The sequence below is a fragment of the Octodon degus genome, unplaced genomic scaffold (genome assembly GCF_000260255.1).
Source record: "Octodon degus isolate 3935 unplaced genomic scaffold, OctDeg1.0 scaffold00026, whole genome shotgun sequence".
NCBI lineage: Eukaryota > Metazoa > Chordata > Mammalia > Rodentia > Octodontidae > Octodon > Octodon degus.
The window spans coordinates 3,343,745-3,364,734 of record NW_004524602.1 but is presented as its reverse complement, the minus strand read 5'-3'; the positions used below and the strand labels follow the sequence as shown (position 1 = coordinate 3,364,734).

Sequence of the window (20,990 nt, the reverse complement as noted above, 5' to 3'; positions counted from 1 at the left end):
GTGCCACTCCCCTCACTCCTATCCATCCCAGAGTGAATTCCTTGTCCTGTCCTCCATCCACTAAGCAGGCACCCCCCCCCTTCCACCTGCCCTCCAGGATTGGGCAGGTAATACCGCTCAGGGTTGTGGGTTCCAATTCCCATCCTGCCTATCATTAGTTGGGATACTCAGAGCCATCCTGAGATGTACCAAGGACAAGGAGAAGGTGTGATGGGTGATAAATATGACCCTCTCATCCCTGCAACGAGTGTTGCAGGCAAGAAAGAGGCACAGATAAATAAATAGCTTGTTTATTAGTAGTATGTTACATTATTAAAGTGCATTGAGTAGAGAAGCAGGGGCGGAAGCTGGAAGGCCACCGGCCCCAGGCCCTGCCCCAGACGTGCTGGAGGAGGGCCCAGCTCTTTGCTGAAATCCATGGACTGGGGGTGGGACCCCCACTGGAAGTTTCACAGTTTAGCCTAAGTTAGGACTTGTCCTGAGCTGAAGGTAGGAGGCTAGGAGCATGGAAGCACAGCCCCTGGGGAAGGGGGCTGAGGGGAAGGGAGCAGACTCCCTGCCCCCCAACCCCCAACGCCAAGGGCAGAGTCCTAGAATCTCCCCCTAAGGACCCGGCTCCTCCCTCTGAATGGACTTGGTGAACCTAGGGCTGTTTTTCCTTCATTCCCCCATTTTCCTCACCCACCCCCTCCCATCAGCACCCCCACCCTGGGGGCTCATGCCCCCAGACTGGGCTCCCTGGGCAGAGCCAGCTCATGCCACTGTCTGCAAACCCATGCCTGTCCTTCCCTGGCCTCTCATCCCACCCCAGGGAGCCGTAGATGGGGATCAGCCCCACCCGCACCCTTCCCAGCCCCTCCCTCTCCCCCCCAGCATGTAGTTTTGGTATTTTCATACAGATGCAGTCGGAAGTAGCTATACATGAAATAAGCCTAACATAAATATAGAGCTTTTCCCGTCCTCCCGTCCGGAAAGCAAACATCCTTCGATAAACATGCAAGGCGGCTGTCCGGGGAACCCCCGGCAGAGGCAAGGGAGCTGCAGGGCAGGGCCAGCCAGCGCACCAATGGCCCTGACTGTGGGGAGGGCAAGTGGGAAGGAGACAGTGGGTACAGAATCCAGGAGGACCCAGTCTTAGCCTCGAGGTCCAGAGACAGGGCCTTAGCTCCCTTTCCAGGACCCATAGGGTCTGGGGCTGGGAACATCACTACATTGAGTCCAGCATGAGGAGTTTTTGGAAAATATTCTCCGGAAGACGGAGTCTTGGTCACGGATGCCCCAGCTTCACAGTGAGCACCTCCCACCCACCTGGGGTCTAGCAGCCGCCTGCGGCTGGACATCTCCGGGCCTTTTGTTCCCCATTAGGTTATTAGGTCCCTTTGGAAGGTATAACGGCACGGAGCTCCGGGGGCCAGGTGGCTCTGCGTTTGTGGCTTCTCCAGTGCCCCTAGTGGACCAGCAGGCCCAATGTGAGTGTGGGCAGGACTCTCAGCCAGAAGGAGATGTCTAGGACACTAGCGCCACCCAACAGGTGCTCAGCCAGCGCACGGTCCTCAGGTAGCAGCTCCCAGTGCTGGGCTTCGCGGAGGTAGGAGCCCTCTCGGGCCTCACAGCGGTAGTGGCCATACTGGCGGGCCGTAAGGTTCTCAATGAACAGGATGCAGTTGGGGCTCTGGTGCCCAGGCTCACAGCTCTGCTCCACGTTTTGCTCATGGCGCCAAGAGTAGGTAGCATGACGGGACTCCATAGGGCAGCTCAGGTAGTAGCGAGAATTCCGGGCCAGGGAAACCTTCTGCAGAGGAGCCTCATCTGGGAGGGTATGGAAAAGCAGCCATAAGGAGGGACCAGGGCTCCCCCAAGACTGAGTTCCCAAGTTCCCTGAAAACAGGGACCCTCATCCCACCACACCATAGGGCTCCCTGGGCAGAACACAGTCCCGCCCCATGCGCCTATGGCCCAAGGTGAGGCCAAGGCCTCCTAGAGGTGGAGTGCACATGGTGTGGCTTTACCCACCCACATCAGACTGTGGCCTGCAGGCAGGGCTGGATCAGGTACCTGGTTTGGGGTTGGGACACTCTTTATGTGGCTCAGCTGGATTAATGGATTGCAGCACTTGCCTGGGGTGGGAAGGAGGAGAGAGGCTCAGGCTACAGCCTAACCCTTACCCCTTTTCACCATGCCCCAGTATCAGCAAAGAAGAGGGTCTGGCTAGAACAAGACACCTCCTGCAGCTCTCCAACAACCTCCCCACTCCTATGTCCACCCACCCTCCCCCAGAGACAGGGATCACGGCCAAGGTACCATGGGCGGCTGTAGATGGACACACAGTGGTCCTGGTCCCAGCCGCAGTAGGGGTCTCGGGACATGAGACAGCCATGGCAGCCCCCACCATACACGTCACACAGGTCCAGAGGCACCTGGCTCACTTCCCACTGTGAAGTCACATACAGCTTCCGCTGGAAAGAGAGCAAAACTCAGGTCAGACTCGGACTTGTACACTGGCTTCTCAGTGCCTAGCCATGGCATCCCATACCCTCGCAGGCCCCAGTACCCAGAGAGGATATGCAAGTTGCATGCAAAGCAGCCCTGCCCTCAGTGGGTTGCTTGGAAGTCCTGTGGGTCCTATGGCGGGGGGGACTCACCCGTTCAGCATCCAGCGAGATGCCCTGGATGGCAGCTGCACGATGAAAGGGCTGGATCTCCATGATGTTGAAGGCAAGGCCGTGTTCTTGTTCTCCTGACTCCACCACCTTGTGGATGGTGCCCCTGTCTGTGGGCAGTGGGCAGAGGGTCAGTGGGCCAGTGGGCAGAGGGTCAGTGGGCAGCAGCTTCTCTCCCGGTAGGGCTGTCCGGGAAAGATGCAAGCTGGGGAGGGGTAGGAAGTCATGATTCAGGCCAGGGTCACAAAACTGCACCAGGTGGGGTAAGGGCAGTGTGCCTGGGGAGGACTGGAGCCTGAGGGTAGCTCAGAAGTTTCCAAGGAATGTCCAGAGAGGCCCCACAGCTCCCCAGACAGGGCCCCTGTGTGCCTAAGGCTGCACGCGCAGCCTCAGGCACTATCTTTCCTGCTTTGCAGATAAGGCTCAGCAAAGCCAGGCAGCTGCTCAAGGTCACATAGCTAGAGACCAAGATGGAGCCAGGCCCTGTTAGAATCCCTCAGCCTCTTCCACAACGCCCCTGCCTCCTGGTCTCTTACAGGATACATTTTCTTTAAATACATTTTTTATTTTAGAATAATTTTAGATGTCTGAAAAGTTGCAAAGATAGTACAAAGAGTTCCTGTCTTGCTTTCCCTAATGTGACCGCCTTACATAACCACGGTACATTTGTCACAACTGAGCAATTGACATTGGTGTCTTACTATTCGCTAAGCTACATACTTCATTGAGATTTCACGGGTTTTTCCACTCAAGTCCTTCTTTTGTTCCAGGATCCAATCCAGGACTTCACGTTCCACTTAAGTCTTCGGGGATATTTTAATTTTTATAAAATCTTAGATCTGAAAAGAATCTTAGATTCCACAGAAGAGCTCCCAAGGTCACATAAGCAGGCTGCCTGCTAGGCCAAAGCTCTCTTGTCAGCCCCTGCTGGGGACAAGTGGGCATCCTGACCCTTGGTCCTCTTAATCCCACCTCACCTGCTGTCCCAGTTTTGAGAATGCCTCTTTCCTTCTTTCCCTCCCTCCCCATTTCCCAGGGCATCGCCTGCCCCAAAAAAGCAGTCAGATGATTGCCTGCCTGGGATGGTTCCTCTACGGGTCTGTGATTCCCACCTGCAGACCTAGAGATGTGGCCCGAGGCTCCCCGGACTTTCCAAGCCCCAGCCCGGCTGCCCGCATGCACACCCGCCACATTCACATGCGCACACACAAATGCATGCCCTGCACCTCCTTCCAAATAGTCCCTAGAAACCTCTCAGGAACAGAGCCATTAACTTCTGCCAGTTATAAGAGCCACTGTCTTATCCTCAACCCTATGACCTCTCCTTCTCTGCTCTCCTGCCAGCCACCATGGCTAAGCTAGCCACTGCTGGGACAAAGCAAGGATAGGGCCCTGATGGTGCAGCTGGGGCAGGTGGAGGGTAAAGAGGTGCAATCTCAGGACCCAGAGCTTAGGCACTGCCCTGTGGGAAATTCTCCCAGAAGCTTCCAGGAGCCCAATAATGGCACTGGGGTCCCAGCTTCCAATCCAGCCACCAAGGCAGAGTAGCCCCAAGCTGAAGCAGTGGTAGGAAGTGAAACAGGGGAGTATTAACAATGGCCCTTTCCAGTTCCAAACCCACAGTGACATCCAAGTTCACTCCCAGAATGCCCTTGGCCACAGCCTGAATCTGGATGCTGCCATAAACCCAGCTCAGGCAGCTCGTCCATGCCATGGGCTTTCTAGAATGCCAGGCATCTCCTGAGCACTGCAAAGGCAACCCTGAACTTCTGGGAATGTGGCTGAGGCTCTACCATCTAGAATCTCTTCTTCTAGTTGCAATGAATTGTCAGTGTCCTGCCAACTTCTCAAATGTCTCCTCTCACCTGCATCATCCCAAAGTTAGGCAGAGGGTGTGTGGGTCTACAGCTGCCTGGCAGCGGTTCCGGGAGGCCCACGGCCCAGCCCCTCCTCCTGACTTTCCATCTCCCTTCCCACCCCTTCTCCCTGAGTCAGTCAAAGCTGCCTCTGGCTTTGCTCCACTCCACACATTTCCGCCTCCAGTTCCTGTGTATGTTCTCCCCTCCTTGGCTACTCTTCCTCTCTTCTCTCTGCCCCTACCACCTCTGGGAAGCCCTCCCTACCTGCCTGAACTTCCACAGCCACACACTAACCCCTAATGGTTCTAGCCACTCAATTCTTTCTCCATATAAAGATCCAGGCAAATGTTACCTGTGTTACTCTTTACACCTCATGTATCTGTTTTACAGAGCAAGGTGTTGGGGGGGAGGGGTCTCTGGCTGGTTCCTCACCTGTGGTTAGGTAGAGCACATGGAAGGTTTCCTCGTGTCTGGTTTGCATGCGGTGGACGACTACTTTCTGGTAGTGGTACTTAGAGTGGAACAATGGTGTCTTCAGTGGTCCCATGGGCTCTACCCTCTGGGCCACCTCAGGGTGACTGTCAGCCACCTGGAAGGTCTCCGTGGGTATGGGCTTCTGGTTTGGGAGGCACTGGTGAGGAGAGCAGGCCTGATCAGTGGGCAGCTGGGGATGCAGGTGGAGAAGGCTAGGGTCTGGGCACTGCAGTGTCACCACTCACCTTGCCAGGCCGAGGGTTGGGAAGGCCTACGTGGTAGCCCTTAAGGGAGGAGGTACGAAAGACCCTGTCAATGTCGCCAAGGGAATACACGCAGACAGCAGAGTAGTTCCTGTGAGGACAGAGACCACCTCCTAACTTGAGGGCTCACTTTCTCAGGTCAGGCCCATATCAGACAGGGCACCACCACCATCCCTGTCCCATGAGCTCAGTGAGCCAGGACTATCCTTGGAACCAAGCCCAGGGCCTGGCATGGCATTACTAAACACCACTGAGGAAGGGAGGAATGGAAGGAAGGAGAGAAGGGGGGAAGGAAGTTCAACCTTGTTGCTCTCCGCTACAGTCTAAAACCATAGCTTGTATTGTATCAGAGCACCACAGAGTTAAGAGGTGTGTCCCAACATGGGCTGGGTAGTTCTCCTGTCCCTCTGGGCACAGGCTGTGGGGTGCTGGGGCCCCAAGAGGCCAGATCCTTTTCCCTTTCCCACATAGGAGCCACAGTGCAAGGTTATTGCTTTTCCATCTCGCCCCCCCTACCCTAACTGCGCCACTGCCTTGAGTACTTTTGCCTGCCTTGTTTTCAATCAATGAGAATGATTAAGAAGTGCAAATTACCAGGCGCAGGCAGTGCTGAGCAGGTGTGATGGCACCCCGCCCCCAGCACCCCAGGAGAGGCCCCAACAGCCCTTCCTAGGGTCCACATCAGCTCCAAGCACACACATGGTGGGACACACAGGTGAGTGTGCACACAGCATGTGCCCATATAACCACATGTGCAGACTCAGGAGTGCAGCAGAACACACATCACGTGAACTGCCCCCACCCTGCATCCTGCAATAGCCCTGTACTGAGCCTGCCGTCTCTGGCCAGGCCACACCAATACTGCATTCAGCAGAGACCAGGTCCAATGCCAGTGCCAGCCCCAGGATGAGGGTCACTCACCATGGGTTGGAGAAAACGCCATAGACCCTGGTGTCCTTCCAGTTGCCACTGGGGTGAGGGAGCAGGAAGACATCCTGTAGCCGGTTGAAGTTCTTGTTGGTGGTGGCATCGCTGCACACCAGCATGGCTTTCAGGAAGGTGTTCCACTTGGAGACCGACAGGGAGCTCTCACCACCCTGGTCCCCCTAGAAGGGAGACATAGAGGAGGCCACTCAGTACCTGCCCGGGCCACCCCAAGTCTGAGGCCGCCCCCAGGAACACTGTCTCCAGGCTGCTGAGAGGATGCCAGGAACCACCTCCGGGGGACGAGGGCACTGAGCCGGACTCAAGCTGGTTTCCAGGTCAGACTGCCCGGCAGCCCTGGGGGCACAGGACCCACAGTGAGTGCTACAGCTTTGGTGCTGACACTGACACACACCTTTCACACACACATATACACATTCACACACAGCACAACATACTCATATAAACAGAACACGCCTGCATAAATGCACTGATACACACTGGTCTGCTCACGTAGCACAGCATAGTCATACAAGCAAAACACCTATGTAAACACACAGGAGCACACTCACATGGTACAGTATGTACACATAAACCACCCCCACATAAACAGGTGTTATGCACTTGCACACTCACACATGGCACAGTAGCCACACAAATGAACATAAGTAAACATATCTACACATTCACATAGCATACAGCATACCCATAAAGTGGAACACACTCACTTAAACATGCTTTTATACACTCACATCCACAGCAAGCATGTGCATACATGCAAAACACCTGTGTAAACCATGCTGTTACACACCTACACACACACACAGCAGTGTATTCATATAAGCAGAACAGACTTATGTAAACACATGATTACATACTTGTACACAGAGCTGACACAAGAAAGACACAAATGTGTAAACACTTATCCACATGGCACAGCATATTCATACAAGTGTAACATGTTGCACACCTGCACACCCACACACAGCATATTCATTCAAGTGGAACATATATGCATAAATGTGGTAATGCACACATGCACTTACATACACATACAATCTCAGTATCTTTACCCATGCACACACACAAGAATGCTGTGCACACACATCCATTCCAGTGGTCCTATACATAGACTCCCTCACACTTATACACACACTCACTCATCCTCACACTCAGCTATGTGTGCAAAGACACACACCCACATAGCCACTCACCCTGCACAGCTGGGCAACACGGGACACATTGAGAGGAGACTCAGGATTCTTGTCAGGATTATCCTCCCGAAAGAAGTAATAGATCTTGTCATCATAGGCCTGGTCTTGGTGCACGATGGTGGCCTTGATGAACTGCGGGTCTGTGGGAACACAGGAGTGTGAGGCTGGGGAGTCTGCATGCAGCAACCCTCTAGCCCTGGGCAAAGCAGACCTGGCATAAACTCAGAATTGAGGCCCTGCACCCCAAGGGGCCATGGGCTCAGCAATCACACCCGAAACACCTGTTTACCCTCCTCCTACAAAGATGTCATGGGCCCAAGAGCAATGACTTCATGCCTGGAGACAGGGGGAGGATCCCTGAAGGCTCCTATGTCACCTCTGCCTAATTGGCAGAGCCTTAATGAGGAGAGGGGTGGGATCCCTGCAGGAGCCCAGCAGAGGGATTCAGCAGTGGTTCTAGCCTCTGCCCTGTCTGGGGCTCTTCTGCATCTGTCCCCAGCATGTGGTAGGCCTACCCGCCTCTGCACCTCTGTATCCAGGGTCCTCTGTTCTCACAAATGAAGTCCGCATGCTGGCTTCTCTGACCTGCTAGGAGCTTCCACTTTTCTGGGTAGTCACAGGGAGACTTCCCAAGGAACATCAGGACCCTACCTCACATCACCCTGGGTGTCCACACCCCAATCCACCCACAGCCTGGAAAGAGCCAACTCACTCTGCATAACGGTATCACTAGTGTATAGCTCACTCTCGCCCCGGATGCGGCGGAATCGGGGAATCTTCCCATTGTATTCTTGCTTCCGGATGGTAGAGTATACCTCATCCCCTGAGGACACAGGAGCAGGGGGAGGTGTGTGAGGGCAGGCATGCCCTGGGTGTTCCTCTGCAAGAGCCCACCAGCCCTCTCAGCCCACAGCAGCATCCCTGGGGTCCCTGCTGCAGAGCTCTCCTACCTTCAAACAGAACCAGGGAGTTCTCATCTGGGCTGAAGGGGGCATAGCCTCTCATCTCACCAAGTGGCACCACAGTGTCATTCACCTGTGGGAGCCCAAGAGGGTCAGATAGGCACACAATTTCATAGTCACTGTCCCCAGGGGTGTTGGCCTCCTTCTAGGTCCCCTGTACCACAAGGGATCCTGCCAAAGGGAGACCAGCCTCAGAGTCCCCACCCAGGAGAGGTGAGCTGACCAGGCACATGGGCAAGGCCCTTCTCACCAGGTTCCAGCAGCTGGGCCGCCGGGCGTTGGTGCCACATGCCAGGAGCCCCTCACTCCGCCTCTCCAGGAGCGTGATGTAGTTCTCACAGTCCTTCTAGAGTAGGAAGAAGGGAAGGAGACAGGACAGGCTGGGACCCTCAGTCTGGAGGAAGGGTTGGGTGTGGGTGGTGGCCTCCCAGGAGAGCCCAGAGGGGTACAGCTGACTGCATTCCCTCAGTACAGAGACTACCAAAGTTGTGTGGAGACTTGTAATCCCAGCATCTAGAAAGCTGAGGCAGGAGGATCACTGTGAGTTCAAGGCCAGTATGGGCTACAAAGTGAGACCCCGTCTCTGAAAACCAAACAACAGAGGCCACCAAGGAAGGACCATAGGTCCCCCTCAGACTGGGGTTCCGAAGGCAGCCAAACTTCTACCCAAGATTCTCAGGGTCACCTCCTGCTCCCCAGGATTCCCATCCCTCCTGCACTTCCTCCCCAAACTCACCTGCTTATCCTCGCAAGACCCCTTCGTGGAGCTGATGTTCACCTGAGGGAGGGGAGAAGTGTCAGCCCACTCTGTATGGGCAAGGTGCCCCGCCATGCTGTCCATGCAGCCTCAGGACAAGCCCTGCATGCAGCAACCTTATTCTCATCCTCCAGAAGAGCAATAGGGCACAGAGAGGGCAAACAGATTTCCTGAGATCACATAGGCTACCCAGTCTGGTTCTGGGAGCCAGAGCCCTGCACTCTCAGAAGACAGCCACAGGTCCAAGTGCCCCGCTTCCTTCCCAGCTTCCCCTGTCCAAACTTCCCGCCCATCCAAGTGGGTGAGTTCCCAGTTTTTCTCCACATTTGACTCCCATTCCAGTTCCTTTAAGAAGCCTCCCCCAGGAGCCACTGATGAGGATATGGAGGCTTTGGGAAGATACTGATCCCTTTCTATTCTCTGCAGCAGCTCACCAGGGCCAGAGTGGGGAGAGAAAAGAGGTGGGAAGGGAGAGGCTTAGGGCCCAGGCTCACCGTGTGCACAGATGCGTTCTTGCCCTCGGGGAAGTCGAATCGGTAGACCTTGCCTCGTCCACCCACCCAGACGGAGGGGCTCCCAGGCTCATGGAAAAGCACTGTGTGTGGCTCGGCCTGGCCAAAGTCCAGCCGGTCCTGCCCTGTGCGGCCTGAGGGGGAGGTAATGGGTGGAACATTGAGGCTGGGGCACATCAGCATCTGCTAATTAGTGTCCGGAGCTCAGGGCACTAGGAGGCCTCAGAGATGAGGTAGGGGGGACTCAGAGCCAGCAAGTCCCAGGGGGAGATCAGCAATCAGCTATCCTCACCCAGAGCTATGGTCCATCCCCGAGGAGGTCAGCCTCTCCCTCTCAGACAATAAGTGTGACCTAAGGGGAGGGAAGGACAGTTCTGTCCCCCAAACTCACCCCACCATGGGGCTGGACTGAGGTGGGAGGAGCAGTGTCCATCTGCTCTGCTCCAAAAGTGGCTCTCCTGTCCCAAGACAGCCCAAAGCGGCCCCAGTCACTTGGGCCCTTCAACAAGCAAAGGTGCTTCCAGGACTCCCTTAGCATCCAGATGCCCAGGAACCACTGCTCTGAACCCCTCAAGCCCTCCTCCAGGAAACCCCTTAATGGGTACTAGTTAATCTTCCCATTTCACAGCTGAGAAGACAGAGGTCAAGGGAGCAGCCCAAGGGCACAGGGGAGCAGATGGGCAGCTGGGTCCATGCTCAAGTTCCCAGAGCCCAGACTCTTGCGGTCCATTCTTGCTGACTTCACCCACTTCGATGCCAGCACTCCTGGGGATGAAGATGAGCTCTCTTCCCAGCAACTCTGGGATCTCAGCAGCCTGGGCCTTTGGGCAGAGCTGACCTGGACAATTCCACCCAAAAAGGAAACTGCAGCCACTGCCTCCAGAGAGAAGCTTCTCATCATCTCCAATGACATTGTTAAGTTTGTCCTGCACTGCAGGACTAAATTATAGGGATGGGACAGCCTGTGGTCATGCTCCTAGCAATCAGCCACAGCCCCCATCCTCCCACCTCTAACCTCACCCAGGAACTTAGTCTGACCACTGTGTTTTCAGCTGCAGGAAACTCTGGGTCAACAAGCTTGGTAGCAACACCCAAGCAGGTCTTGCTACAGGCCAGACAGAAAATAACAGCCATCTCAAGTCTATCCCCAACCCCTCTGGCTGCCATGTGCACCATCCCTACTGGTCCTAGAATGACAAGGGCAAAGGGACTGTCAGGCCACTCCACGACCTACCTCTTCATTCCCTCTTCTTAACAGGCATCCCTGCAAGGGCAAGCCATGCCGGAAGTGGACGTGGGTGTACTCTGCACTCTGCTTTGCCCTGGCTCCACATACAAAGGAAGAAACTTAACGCCCCCTGGATCTAGCGTGCCCAAGGTCACACTAGCAGACAAGACAGATCGGCTCATCTAAGCTTGGTTGTCAGGAACATGAAGGGGGGGAGATGTCAGGATGGTCAGCCACAAAGAAATGCCTCAGGGGTCCTGGTCCCCCAGGCTCCTTCGCACCAGCCCCAAGCTGCTGGAGCAGTGGGGGTGCAGAATGCTGGCAGATCTCTGGTACTTTCCTGATCTATCCACCTCGAAGCGGGTAAAACGGGAGTGCTAGGGTCAGCGGCCTGCAGACACACAATCCTCCTGACTCAGCTCCCAGAGCTCCCCTCTCACCCACAGCCCAGCCAAGAATCCAGACAACCGCCCCTCCCCCCACAGCCAGCCTGCCAGCCAGGAGAAGGTGGATAGCTCTGTCTGGAGATGCCATATCTGGAGATGGATGCAGCTCAGAGGCTACCTGAAGGGAGCTCAGAAGTGGGTCTCGCAGGTATATCAATGGGAGGAAAGTAGTCCCAGTGGAGGAGTTCCACCAGACCCTAAAAAGCAAGGTCTGAGGAGAAGACCTGGTCCTACCCAGGAATCAGGTCTGAGGCCCGAAACAGCTATACCACAGAAAGCTCCTACCACTTCCTGAGCAAAGCAGAGAGCCCCGAGCAGCCCATAGACATCTGCTGTGGACAGGAGGGAGGACAGTCCCATGCCAGGCCACAAGCCTATTCCCTGAAAGACCCGGCTGCCAGGCTGGCTACAATGGGCCACAGACAGGAGCCCGGGATCATCACCTCCCATGACCCCCAGGTCCCTGCCCCTCCCAGTTTTGTGCCTGGAAATCCATATAAGCAGAGATGGCACCAGCTCAGGCCCAGGACAAGACCTTGGCCCATTCTCCACCCCAGCTCTAGCCCGGCTCCTGCACTGCCTGAGGCCCTCAAAGGGCCTGATTGTGCCGGGGAAGTGTCAGAGCGGCAGCAACGAGATGAATACATGAAAGGGAGCTTTGTTCAGGTCATTGGGCTCCGGGGCTGGGGGCAGAGGGGCAGGAGGGCTAGCTGCCTGGAAGTGAAGGGAGCAGCACCAAGCCATCGTGGCCAGCACTCGTGGCCCCATGGGCTCAGTGCAGAGAGAGCTGGGCCAGGGGAAGAGGCCGCCTTCAAGCATTGACCCAAGCAGGGGATGCATGTGGCTGGGGATCGCCCTACGGCGGCTCAGACCAAAGCAGCGCTTCTCTTCACTGCCTGATGGCCCCAGAAGGATGGGAAGGAAGACAAACCTAGATGGGCCGGATTGGGGATTGACTTCAGGCTGGGGAAACAGCCTAGGCAAAGGTAGAAAAGTGGATTGCATGGCAAGTTCAGAGGACAAAGGCCGCACTCTGCAGCCCAGCATAATCCAGGAGAGGAGGGGAGGTGGCGCTTAGGATGGTATATGCAGGGGAAGTAATGCCTGCCCAAGGACACTCTGACCTGCTGCCCACTCTCTCCCCCAATGCCTGCTCCCCACAAGTGGGGCCTCCCCCCAACAGCACCCCCTCCTCCTGGCTCCCCCCTGCTTCCCATCCTGCATGTCTAAAAGGAGCACCGTCTGGCACCGTGTCTCCCCCCTCACTCCCCGGCCTGACGGCCTGACGCATTAGTGGCTGACTAAGTGGTAGCTAAAAGCTCCCAGAATAACCAGGGGTTCAGGAGGGGAGGGGGCTAGGGACACAGAGAGAGGACATGGCCCCAAGGAGGGCTGGGCACAAGGAAACCTACCCCCACCCCATGTGATTCCAAGCCAACCCCAGCCCGGCTGGATGGGGGAGAAGCACTAGCAGGCTGCTGCTCATGTAGACAGACTCTTCGGGCCCCTGGTCCCCATGTCCTGAGTCCACAAGGCTGCCTGAGCCCACAAGGTCCAGCCCGGCTGTACCAGATACAGGGGTCAAAAGGATGACTGGGCTGTGGAAGGCGGTCATGTGCAGACAAAGCTCCTCAGCCAGGTTGCCTGTTGGGTTCTGGTCCAGCTGAACAGAATCAGGCCCTAGTTCTCTTCTGTCACTGTCCCGAAGGTGGCTGACTGTGGCCTGTCTGGAATCCTGCAGGGTGGGTTTTCTGAAAACAGGCCCCACCTGGTAGAACATCATGCCTCTGCTTATTCACCCTGGGTGCTGCTGCCATCTGCTCCCTGCCATCCCCACATTCTCCCTGCTTGTGAAAGAGAGCAGCTTGAAGGAGTATGAGAACTGCCATCCACAAACAAGGGCTGGGCCCTGCGGTCTGGTCCAGTGGGACAGCCTTCTAGCCTGACCCACTGAACCCACGAGCTTTGGGTGCCAACCTCAAGGCACCCTTTGAAAATGGGCACAGAGAATGGCAGGAATCTGAGCCTCTCAGCAGGAAATGCCTGTGCCAGGCCACCAAACCAACAAGGCCCAAGCCAGCCTCACCCTGGGGACCCAGCCACATGGAGCAGAGGCCTCCACCCATAGCTGTGCCTGGGGTCACCAGGCCCACTCTCCTCATGCTTGGCAAAGAGTATGAAGGGACAGGGGTCCTAGGAGCTTACCATAGCTTCTCCAGTCCTTAGCAGCCCATGTCCTGTGGGTCATAGTGGAAGGGAAGAGACCTGAATGGTCACCCAGCTGTGAAGGATCACAGGCCAGGGAAGCTGTGTCACTGGCCCAAGGAGACTCAACAAGGGTGGCTCAGGCTTTCTAGTACTCATTGCCACACTGCATCTCTCCAGAGCCACATCCCTAAACCTCATTAGCAGGCAAGAGGTATCCTTAGCCTTTCTGCCTCCCTGTGTCATTCAGCCCTTGCTCACTAGGTGCCAAGTTACAACCTGACAACAGAAGGGAATCACCTACCCACCTCCCAGGTAAGGCCCGATCCCCCAGAGCTCTCCTGGGCCCTCAAGCCTCAAACCCAAAGGAGTGATTAGTGGAGTTGCTGCATCAGGATGAAAAGAAACTTCCGTTGGCAGCAGGCACCAGAAGCAAAGGTTTCTCCAGCTCTGCCTCTCTTGATACGGCCAGGATAGAAGGCGTGAGAAGCCATCTCCAGGGTGGCGCTGCCTGGTGTGAAGGATAGGGCACTCATTATCACCATCCTGACAGGGCTGCGCTCCAACAGCTGCCTGGTAAGGTCAGGGCTCTGAGGGGGTGCTGCCCATGCAGGAAGGAGAGGTCCACCCACATTATCAGCCATGGGACAGCAAGCCGTGTGGCGGGAGGAGTGCGAGCGAGGTCGGCCACCAGTGGGAGGGCGGGCAGGGCACGTGGCGCTCTGAGAAGCCCTCCAGCTCCCTCTGGCAGCTGGGCAGCTGGCTGGCTATGATGCTGAGCAGGTGCTAGGCCTTTCTAGCTCAGTCTCCTCTGGGGCACATGGAGGGACTGGGTTTTGTGATCCACCATAATTCTTAGAACAAATAAGAAACATTTAGGGGTGAATTCATGAGTCTTTCTGAAAAAGTATGTGCCTGTGTGTGCTACAGACATCTGAGCTCTCTGGAGGTGAGGGCAGGGGAAGCTGACATTCTCACCTCCTGAATGTGCCCCCTAAATCCCAGGTCTGCACTCTCATTTTACAGACAGGAAGATGAAAGTCCTTCCAAACCACTGAGGCCTGGTGGCCTCTGCATGCCGTTGTTGTGCTTCAAGACCCCAAAACTGGCTGGTGGAGGATCAGCAGGGACAGTTTTGAGAAGTTTTAAGGGAGCTGAGCTGGGTCCCAGGGCCCAGGTGGGGAGGGAAGTTTGGCCCAGAGCCCAGATGGAGTGAGGAGGCTCTGAGTGCAAGCCCAGGAGGCAGGAAAAACCCAGGGTCAACAGAATGTCCTGTCTGACTTCCACCCGTTCTCTAGCCCAGCAGGTTCCAAAAGCCCCAGAGTAAGCCCAAGGTCACCTGATGGCCTCCTCAAAGCACAGGATGGGCAGAAATGCAGAGGTCAGGAAAAGGCCAGAGGATGGCTACATCGCCCTGTACGAAGGGAGGGAGCCAGGTGGAAGATCACTGTGAAGCAGAAGGTTCCTGGGCCTGGCCTTAGCCAAGCCAGCAGGGGGACTGCACAAGGGCAGCTGGCCAGCACTGCCCACTAGGGAGAGCTGGCAGGGCCTGGGATGTCGGGCCACATTCCACACATGCCAAAGGAAGAAGATGAGGGGGACAATACCCTACCCTAGCCCTCCCAAAATGTTCTCTTGGTGTCAGGTACTGTTTCCATGATTTTGGACACTCTGACCCAGTCATCACTGGACTCCTATGGTATGGTCTCCTATCATCCCCACTGACAGAGGCGGACAGTGGCACAGCTGATAAGTGAAACAAAGGGTAACACTAAAGTGCTTGGCTCTGGGATCCACTCAGAACACTGTGCTCCAGGGTGGGCCTGTGAGGCATCGGGGCCAGTCCCTCCCACACAGAGGGGGGAGGCTACTTGGCCAAACAGGCCTGATCTGCACCCATGACACCCTGAGTTGCACACAAGCAAGCCTGAGTGTGTAGGTCCACAGAAGCAGGAATCTGGGGGTGCAGCTTGGGGTCATGGCCTGGAGTGCTGGCCAGCATGACTAATTGGAAAGCTAAGTCTCCCAGCTCTCTGCCTCCGCTGGCAAACACTGTTTTCTGGAGCTGACCACAGCGATAAGCAGGGCTCTGTTTTACTGCACACCCTCCTGGGCTCCCACCCAGCAGCCCCAGACAAAACACTCACTTCCGCCCCTCTCTCCTCAGCTCAAGAACCCACCATGGCTCCCAGCTGCACATCCCAGTAGGGCCTAACTGACCAGACAGGGCAATCAAGCCCCGCCCCACCAGCCCTGTGTACCTGTGTCATGGCTCAAGTCGGTTTCTTGGATTCCCCTTGTTCCTTCTCTTCCACACATGGGTCTCCCCTGTCCTTGTCTGAAGGAGTAGCCTAGCTCCTTGGCTTCAGGAAGTATTCTGGGATGTGCCAGTCCTCAGTACCCTATCCTGCCCAGTCCTGCGCTGTCCACCATCTGGCACATATTGACTCCTCTCAGATCCATTGTCTCATGGAATTTCACCTGGGCTGTGGGGTCCTGCAAGGGCAGCTGTCAGCACCCAGTGCAGGGCTAAGAAACAAGCAATAGCTCGGATGAGGTAGCAGGGCAGCATGACCTCTACACCAGCCTTCTTTCCTCCCCCAGGATGACGTAACGGGGCAGCATGACCTCCACACAAGCCTTCTCCTTTCCTCCCCCAGGAAGCCTTCCTGACTATGCCAGCTCACACCCACATCTTGCCTGCTCTCACCCCTGTCATACTCCTGTGCTATCCCTTTGGGCTAATCCTGACCTCCCAGGGGACAATGTTCCATTAAAGCAAGAGGCACCTAGGGGCTCCCCAAGGGCAAACCCAGGGTTTCTCCTACTGTTTCCCAGAGAAGCTGAAAAGAGACATATCCACAGAGGTGAGGGTTTGCTCCCCTCCATGGTGAGGGGGGTCCCCCCAGAGATGCTGGCCCAAGGCCCAAGGCTCTGATTAGAAGCAGGGGGTGTAGAAGGCACAGCAGGATCAGCCTAATCCCAGGCTGCCGTGACAGTTAAACCCAGATTAGCCCAAACTGTGATACAGATTGACCTCTACTGGGGACCTGGGACCAAGGAGGCATGTGAAGAGAGGATGGCCCATCATAGACAGGTGGGATAGGACAAGGGCTGGGGCCAGTAGCAGGCTCTCTCGTCTCCTAGCCTCAGTTTCCCCATCTGGGGACTGTAGGGGTATGCCTGGCAGATCTCTGACATTTTTCTTCTGATGTCCTAAACTCCATGCATCAGGCAGTGTGGGCTGAGGTCACCCAAGAAGCTTCCTCAGGAACTAAGATGGAGTCCAGGGGACTCTGGGACAGAGAGGAAGATGAGAGACAGGTGTAGGCAGAGGGCACAGCCTTGAGGGAGCAGAGGGTAGGGAGGGACAGCAGAAGGAAGGTGGCCTGGCCACCATCAGGTAGCCCTGGGGATGTATGATCCTGGTAAGTGGTGAGCAGTGACACAGAGGGACAGAGGTACCTCAAAGAGGGCCACAAGGCCAAGGTCTGGTGAAAAAAAAAAAAAGGGCCTGGGAAGCGACCCAGATCACAGGTCAGGTCCTCTACCTTCTAGTTTTCTCTCTGTGCCACCTGGCTCCCTGGGGACAGGACAGCTAGAAACATACCTAGCTAAGATTAGCCCTCCCTCTAAGACCAGGTCAGGCAAGGATTGTCTCTTCGTCATACCAGGAAATGACCAGGCTTCTGAGACAGCCAGACCTGGCTAAAAGAGGAAAGCAAAATAAGCAGAACCCTTTTAGCTTAGAGCTGTGAGCTAGTTAGGGAAGTGCCATCATTATCTTGTGACACAGCGGCACTGGGTGAAAGGGAGCCCCAGCTATGAACTCAAGAGCCACCCTCAAGGGCTAGTACTGCCCCCAGTAGCGTGTGGGAAGGACCCTGTTCTCCGGGCTGAGCCCATGTCCTTCCTGGCATGCCCCTCACCAGAGGCATTGAGCTTCCCCAGTGTCATCCAAGTGCTCAGGAGCCTACTTTCAGTAGAGACAGTGATGGTCTGATCCCCCAAAGGGGACCAAAGACTGAAGAAGGGGAAGCTGGTCAAAGGAAGGGCACCTACCCCTCCCCCATGGCAGGGGATGTGTAAGAACGAGGGACTTCTCCCCAGATGCAGAAGAATCAGAGGAATTGGGGCTCAGGATGAGCCTCCTCTTTGGGAGGACCCCAGGGGAAATCCCTGGTCTCCCTGGGTCCAGCCTCAGCTTCCCACCAGGAAGCTGTGATGGTCTCAGCACTGCCATCATTGGAGGGAACTTCCCTGCCTGCCATGGTCCTACTCCAGGTGACACAGCCTCCTCACCACTACTGGGCTCAGATGTCCCCTCTTGGCCCCAGGTCCACCTTCCTTTGGAGGTTCACATGGGTTGTCTCCTCCCTACAGTTTTCACTGCATGTTTTGGGGTCTAAGATCCTGTCAAGGGGTTAGGGAAATGTCTCAGTGGAATAAGCGCTTCCCTGGCAAGTGCAAGGACCTGAGTTCAATCCCCAGATCCGCCAAAAAAAAGATCACAGCTTGGCGGTTTAAGCACCTGCCTGGCAAGCGCAAGGACCCAAGTTCGATCCCCAGTACTACATGCTGTGCCTCCCCCATGCCAAGCCGGCCACCAAAACCAGCGTGGTGGAACACACCTGTAATCCCAGCACCAGGGAGGCTGAGACAGGAGGATCATACAAGTCCAAGCTGTGTAGCAAGACCCTGTACCAAATAAATGGTTTTTACAATTTTTTAAAAATAGGGTGCTTCCTCCTGTCCCTTTGATTTCCCAGTCAACTCCTACTCCTCCTACCTTGTTGCCATTTCATCCAGGAAACACTCTGACTGGCAGACTGGGTTGGGCACCTGCTTGGTCCCCACAGGTGCCTTTAGGTACAGGCTTTACAAGACTTCATCATACCTGTGGGCTTAGCTCCCTATCACCCCTCTATGGAGGCCCCAACTCATCTAGTTTCTTACTGCTGGATTCCCAAGTTCAGGCCCAGAACCAGCGCAGTACTGGTCCCAGAAAATACTGGCAGTAACACTCAGGAGGCTAAGGCAAGAGGATCACTGTGAGCTTCAAGCCAGCCTAAACTCGACAGTGAGATCCTGGGGGGCGGGGGTAGAGGGAGGGAGGGAGGAGAGGAGGAGGAAGAAAAAGAGAAGAGAAGAGAAAAGAAAAGAAAACTATTAGAAGAATATGTCTACCTTTAAGGCTACCAGCCAACAAGACATTTGCTCCAACTGATTTTGAGCCTTCAGTCCATGAAACAAGAATACAAGCTGTATGAGGTGGCACATGCTGGTGATGCTAGCACTCTTGTGGTTGAGGCATGAGGACTGCTTCAAGTTCAGGGCCAGTCTAAGCTATATGGTGATACTCTGGCTCAAAATATAAAATAAAAAAGATGACAAAGCATAAACATAAAACTCAAGGTTTTCCCCTGAACTTCCAGGTTTTGGTTTTTTTGGTACCGGGGATTAAACTCAGGCCCTTGCGCTTGCCAGGCAAGCACTTATTCTACTGAGCCATCTCCACGGCCCAGAACTTCCAGGTTTTGATAACTCAGAATCTGCTAATATCTGAATAGTCATCAGCCCAGTCCTTCCCATTCCAAAGAAGTGGCTGAGGTTCTATGACTCAGAAACAAACAAGCCCCTAAACCCAACCTCTTTGGATATTTGGAGAAATTGAGCCTCAGATAAAGGTGAGGATCTGCCCAGAGGCACATATAGAAAGTTAAGCCACAGCTGAGACCAGATCACCCAAGTTGGCATCATCCTGGCAGGGGCCAAGGGCCATTCCAACCCCTCTGCATTCACAATCTTTACTGCCCAGGACAAAGCAATCACAGCACTTGGTAGATAGTTCCAGTGGCATTACCACGAACCAATTTCATCTTAGGAAATTCCTCCTTTCCTTTTGGGACTGCCCCCCCCCCCCCAGTGTAGTTCAGCATGGGAAGTTCACCTTCAAGATGATGAACACATACAAGTCCCAGAGAGGGTAAGGATTTCCACTGGAAATCCTGATGCTTGGGGGGGCCCAGTTGTGACCTCATTCCCTGGAGGAGGTGACAACAGCCCTGGGGAACAGCCCTATAATGACTCCCCAGCAGCCACCAAGTCAACAATAACATCCTGTTGTTTAATTGGACCAAAGAGGTAGAACCAGCTAGACAGGTAAAAACTAGAGCCCAGACTGTTTCCCTTGGGGAGACAGACTAACTGAGCACCTCTGACCTTCTGGGTCAGGGCCACCCTGGGTTTTCACAGCCCCTCCAACCTCTGAAGGGCCAGGGAGGTTACACAGCTCACCTGGCCATGCAAACCTCCTGCCAACTTCTTCCCTCAACTGCAATCCACTCCCCTCCTTCCCCTGCTGGACGGAGCTCAGGAGCATACGTTCACATCCTCAAGGGACCTGTGGGTCAGCAGTGCCTGGGGATCAATTCACAGAGCCCATCCTGCTCAGGCAAGTTCTGAGATCAACACCAGGTGCACTGTACAAGGACACCCAGCAGGTCTACTCAGAACCTCCCTCCCCTGGCCCAGGCTGCTCTACACCAGGCTTTCACTGGGCTGCAGAGGCAGCAAGGTCAACAACTGCAGCATGGAACCCTCCTAGAACACACCTTCATCCCTGCCCTCTAATTTTTCCCTAGAGCTTGAAGTCCAAGAAGCGAAAGAAAAAAGAAAAAAAGAACTTTCCATAATTATTCCAATACTTCGCTTTAGTTTTGAATGAGTTACTGTCCTCACCCAAAACTAAAATTTCACTGGGTGTGGTGGTACACCCAGTGTTTTAGAGGCTGAGATAGAAAGATTGCTGTAAATCTGAGCAATCTGGGCTACATAAATTCAAAACCAGCCTGGACAACACAGCAAGACCTCGTTTCACCAAACCAAAAAATAAAAGAAAAACAACAAGCGGGTGGGCTCTGGAATAATCATCACCCCCAATCTAATCATTCTTGGAGATCATCAACCCTACCCACTCACTGGTAGACAGGCTTCCAGATTTACAGCAAGTCTGGTAAGGCCCCCTCTTGCTCTACTCCTGGGGTTGCCCTACCCAAACCCAGTCCTGTCCGACTACCATGTGTCACCCCATAGGAGATAGGAGGCAGCTGTCAGGCTGGGCACACTGTCACCAGCTGGTGGCCCTAGGGGGCAGGTGAATGGCAGGGCCTGTCTGGCCAGTGGGACACCTGGCACTGGCGAAGGAGACCACAGACTGTCCTTGGATAAGATTGGTGAATAAAATCTGGCATGATGGCACACGTAAAATACTCAGGATACTGAGGCAGAAAGATCACATTCTGAGCCTGGGTACCTTAGCAAGACCTTGTCTCAAAATAAAAGGGGCGGGCTGGAGAGATGGCTCAGTGGTCTAAAGCACCTACTTAGAACAAGCTAAGCAAAGCACAGGGACCTCGGTTCGATCCTCCAGCACCACATGCCAGCCAGCCCGCCCCCTGGTGGGCTGAGCTGGCCACACACACAC

At 55.1% G+C, this 20,990-nt stretch overlaps 1 protein-coding gene across 2 annotated transcripts in view; it reads right to left on the bottom strand.

The window, feature by feature from the left end:
- Nucleotides 1–274: 274 nt before the first annotated feature.
- The window catches only part of Sema7a (semaphorin 7A (John Milton Hagen blood group)), a 22,973-nt gene continuing 2,257 nt past the window's right edge, over nt 275–20,990 (bottom strand). The window contains exons 2-14 of one of the 2 annotated variants that reach the window (XM_023712706.1): nt 9,608–9,759; nt 9,093–9,134; nt 8,607–8,702; nt 8,345–8,429; nt 8,107–8,217; nt 7,395–7,534; nt 6,178–6,362; nt 5,239–5,347; nt 4,952–5,150; nt 2,643–2,770; nt 2,302–2,456; nt 2,056–2,117; nt 275–1,809 (exon numbers count right to left, since the gene is read on the bottom strand). In XM_023712706.1, the coding sequence (XP_023568474.1) occupies nt 1,448–1,809; nt 2,056–2,117; nt 2,302–2,456; nt 2,643–2,770; nt 4,952–5,150; nt 5,239–5,347; nt 6,178–6,362; nt 7,395–7,534; nt 8,107–8,217; nt 8,345–8,429; nt 8,607–8,702; nt 9,093–9,134; nt 9,608–9,759 (1,826 nt within the window). In that variant the 3' untranslated portion in view covers nt 275–1,447. The remainder of the gene's footprint in view (nt 1,810–2,055; nt 2,118–2,301; nt 2,457–2,642; nt 2,771–4,951; nt 5,151–5,238; nt 5,348–6,177; nt 6,363–7,394; nt 7,535–8,106; nt 8,218–8,344; nt 8,430–8,606; nt 8,703–9,092; nt 9,135–9,607; nt 9,760–20,990) is intronic. The other variant, XM_023712707.1, reaches the window with a different exon arrangement.